The sequence below is a fragment of the Austrofundulus limnaeus genome, unplaced genomic scaffold (assembly GCF_001266775.1).
Source record: "Austrofundulus limnaeus strain Quisiro unplaced genomic scaffold, Austrofundulus_limnaeus-1.0 Scaffold112, whole genome shotgun sequence".
Classification (NCBI taxonomy): Eukaryota; Metazoa; Chordata; class Actinopteri; order Cyprinodontiformes; family Rivulidae; genus Austrofundulus; species Austrofundulus limnaeus.
The window spans coordinates 241,866-243,904 of record NW_013952514.1 but is presented as its reverse complement, the minus strand read 5'-3'; the positions used below and the strand labels follow the sequence as shown (position 1 = coordinate 243,904).

The following is a 2,039-nucleotide window of genomic DNA, read 5'->3' as shown; positions in this document are numbered from 1 at the left end:
ACACACACCAAGATACAATTTTATGAGGATAAACTTACAGGATAACTTCACCCTGGCGCCAACGAATTCCCACAAAGCTGTCTTTTTTAGTAATCACTTGGTGAAAGTGTTTGCTAACTGTGGTGTAGCATACTCTCCCCTCATTGGTCAGTCAATGAAACCATCGATGATTGGTTGCATGCTAAGCGACAGCGACAAAAGTTCAACATTTTTCAACTTTCATATGTCGCGTCGCAAGCTTGTGTGTGCACGTGTACATGTATGAGCGCGAAGTTTCACATGCACTATTTTCGCCGGTCGCTTAGCTGGAGGAGGGCAAGCGATTGTCGCCTCACCGCACAAGTTCCATAGGAAATGAATGGAGAGCGAGCGACGTCGCCTCCCATGTGTCGAGCCCTTAATACAGCATTTTCATAACAACTGAAGGTAACACAGTTACTTGATTGTGGTGCAGAATTGAACTATGTGCCTGGAACATCCATAATACCCCTCCTTAACAGACGGCGTTTGTACAAAAAGTTCATAACTCAGTGTATTGGAGACGACTCTCCGCAACTAACACACCAAATTTTAGGTTAATATCTGTAAAACTGGATGAGTTAAAATGTTAGAGGTCCCAAAACATATTTAATTATAGATATCCAACTACTAATTTCTGACAGCTTCATTAAAATTCATCCATCCCACTGGTTTGTGTGCTAAAGCTACACCAAATTAACTCAAACATGACATGAGCAACAAAAAAAAAAAAAAAACATCCCATTTCCCGTTCAGTGGTGAGTGCTAATAAATCACAGAGGCTGAAACTGTTGAAAATAATAAAACAAATCTCGAATAGCTAACGAACCACAACCATTAGTACTGCCTATACTGAGCCCTCAGCCCACTCCACTGACCACCCACCTCCCAGGGTGAGTCCAGTTTTCCAGTCAGACAAGATCAACCTGAAAGCGAAATTAACACAACGAACCAGATGCATTTGTATCGGTTCTGTCATGCGTCTTTCAGCACGGTGACAGACGTGTTGTTCGGCTCTACGAGGAATGTTTCGGTAATGTGGATAACAAACACTTACCGGTGTACATTATCCATGTCGGCTTTAATGATGATTAAGTAGTTTACAGCCACCGCGGTCAGGATGTGAGCGGAGTACCTGCAGGGAAGAACACACAACTGGAAAAATGCTCTGAGACATTTACTATTACGCTACGAGCAACATGATTCACGAGTCACTCAAAACTGAAACTTATGATAAATGTAACTGATAAAAAGGTTGATCCCACACAGTATTATGCTAAAGTGTTTAGGCATCCCTTATAGCTCGTTTCCAGTGAGTCAAACTTCCTTGAAATATTTTAAAGTGGTCTTTTTATCCAATCTTTAGACCTCCTGAAGGTCATTCAAATTGTTCCTTTTGGCTTCTTTTTACAAAAGGTTCATTTCAGCATCTGACCATGTTCAGGCGTTTTGTTTTGTTTTTTGATTGTCCACCTACCACCTGTCACATTAATCATTTAGAAAAGGGCTAACAAATACCAAACAATAACACATTTATTTATTTGTTTTGGATTTTCCATGGCCTGGAGTTCAAAGTGACAGTGTCTGTCTGAGCTCTAACAAATTATCACGTGGAATCAGATCATTTTTAGGCTTTAATCAAAATGGTTCTCATGTCATAATTTCTCATCTTCATTTAAAATCCGGTTAAGGACCTGACTTTTAAATACTTTTAATCTGCTGTAGATACTTTTTTAAAAACTCATACTTCTTATTTTGTCCTGATGCATCTCAGTAATCCAGGTAAAAAAAATCAAAAAGAAAAAAAATTGTATATGTCTTCTGGACGGGTTCTTCTCTAATGAAACGTTTCATCTCTTCTCCAAGAGACTTCTTCAGTCTGAGAGTTTCAGGCAAAATTCAGGCTTTTAAGCCCTGCCTCCATGTGATACTCACATCACATGGCTATCATTGACACCTAATTAACACCTATTGTTAACAGGGGGTGGAGTGATACTGGCAATAGCAACACTGTAGGAGGG

General features: G+C 39.8%; 1 protein-coding gene across 2 annotated transcripts in view; it reads right to left on the bottom strand.

The window, feature by feature from the left end:
- Window positions 1-2,039, bottom strand: part of mboat1 (membrane bound O-acyltransferase domain containing 1) — a 34,671-nt gene that overhangs the window by 30,900 nt on the left and 1,732 nt on the right. For both annotated transcript variants that reach the window (XM_014014243.1, XM_014014244.1), the window contains exon 3: window positions 1,076-1,153. In XM_014014243.1, coding sequence (XP_013869697.1) covers window positions 1,076-1,153 — 78 coding nt within the window. The remainder of the gene's footprint in view (window positions 1-1,075; window positions 1,154-2,039) is intronic.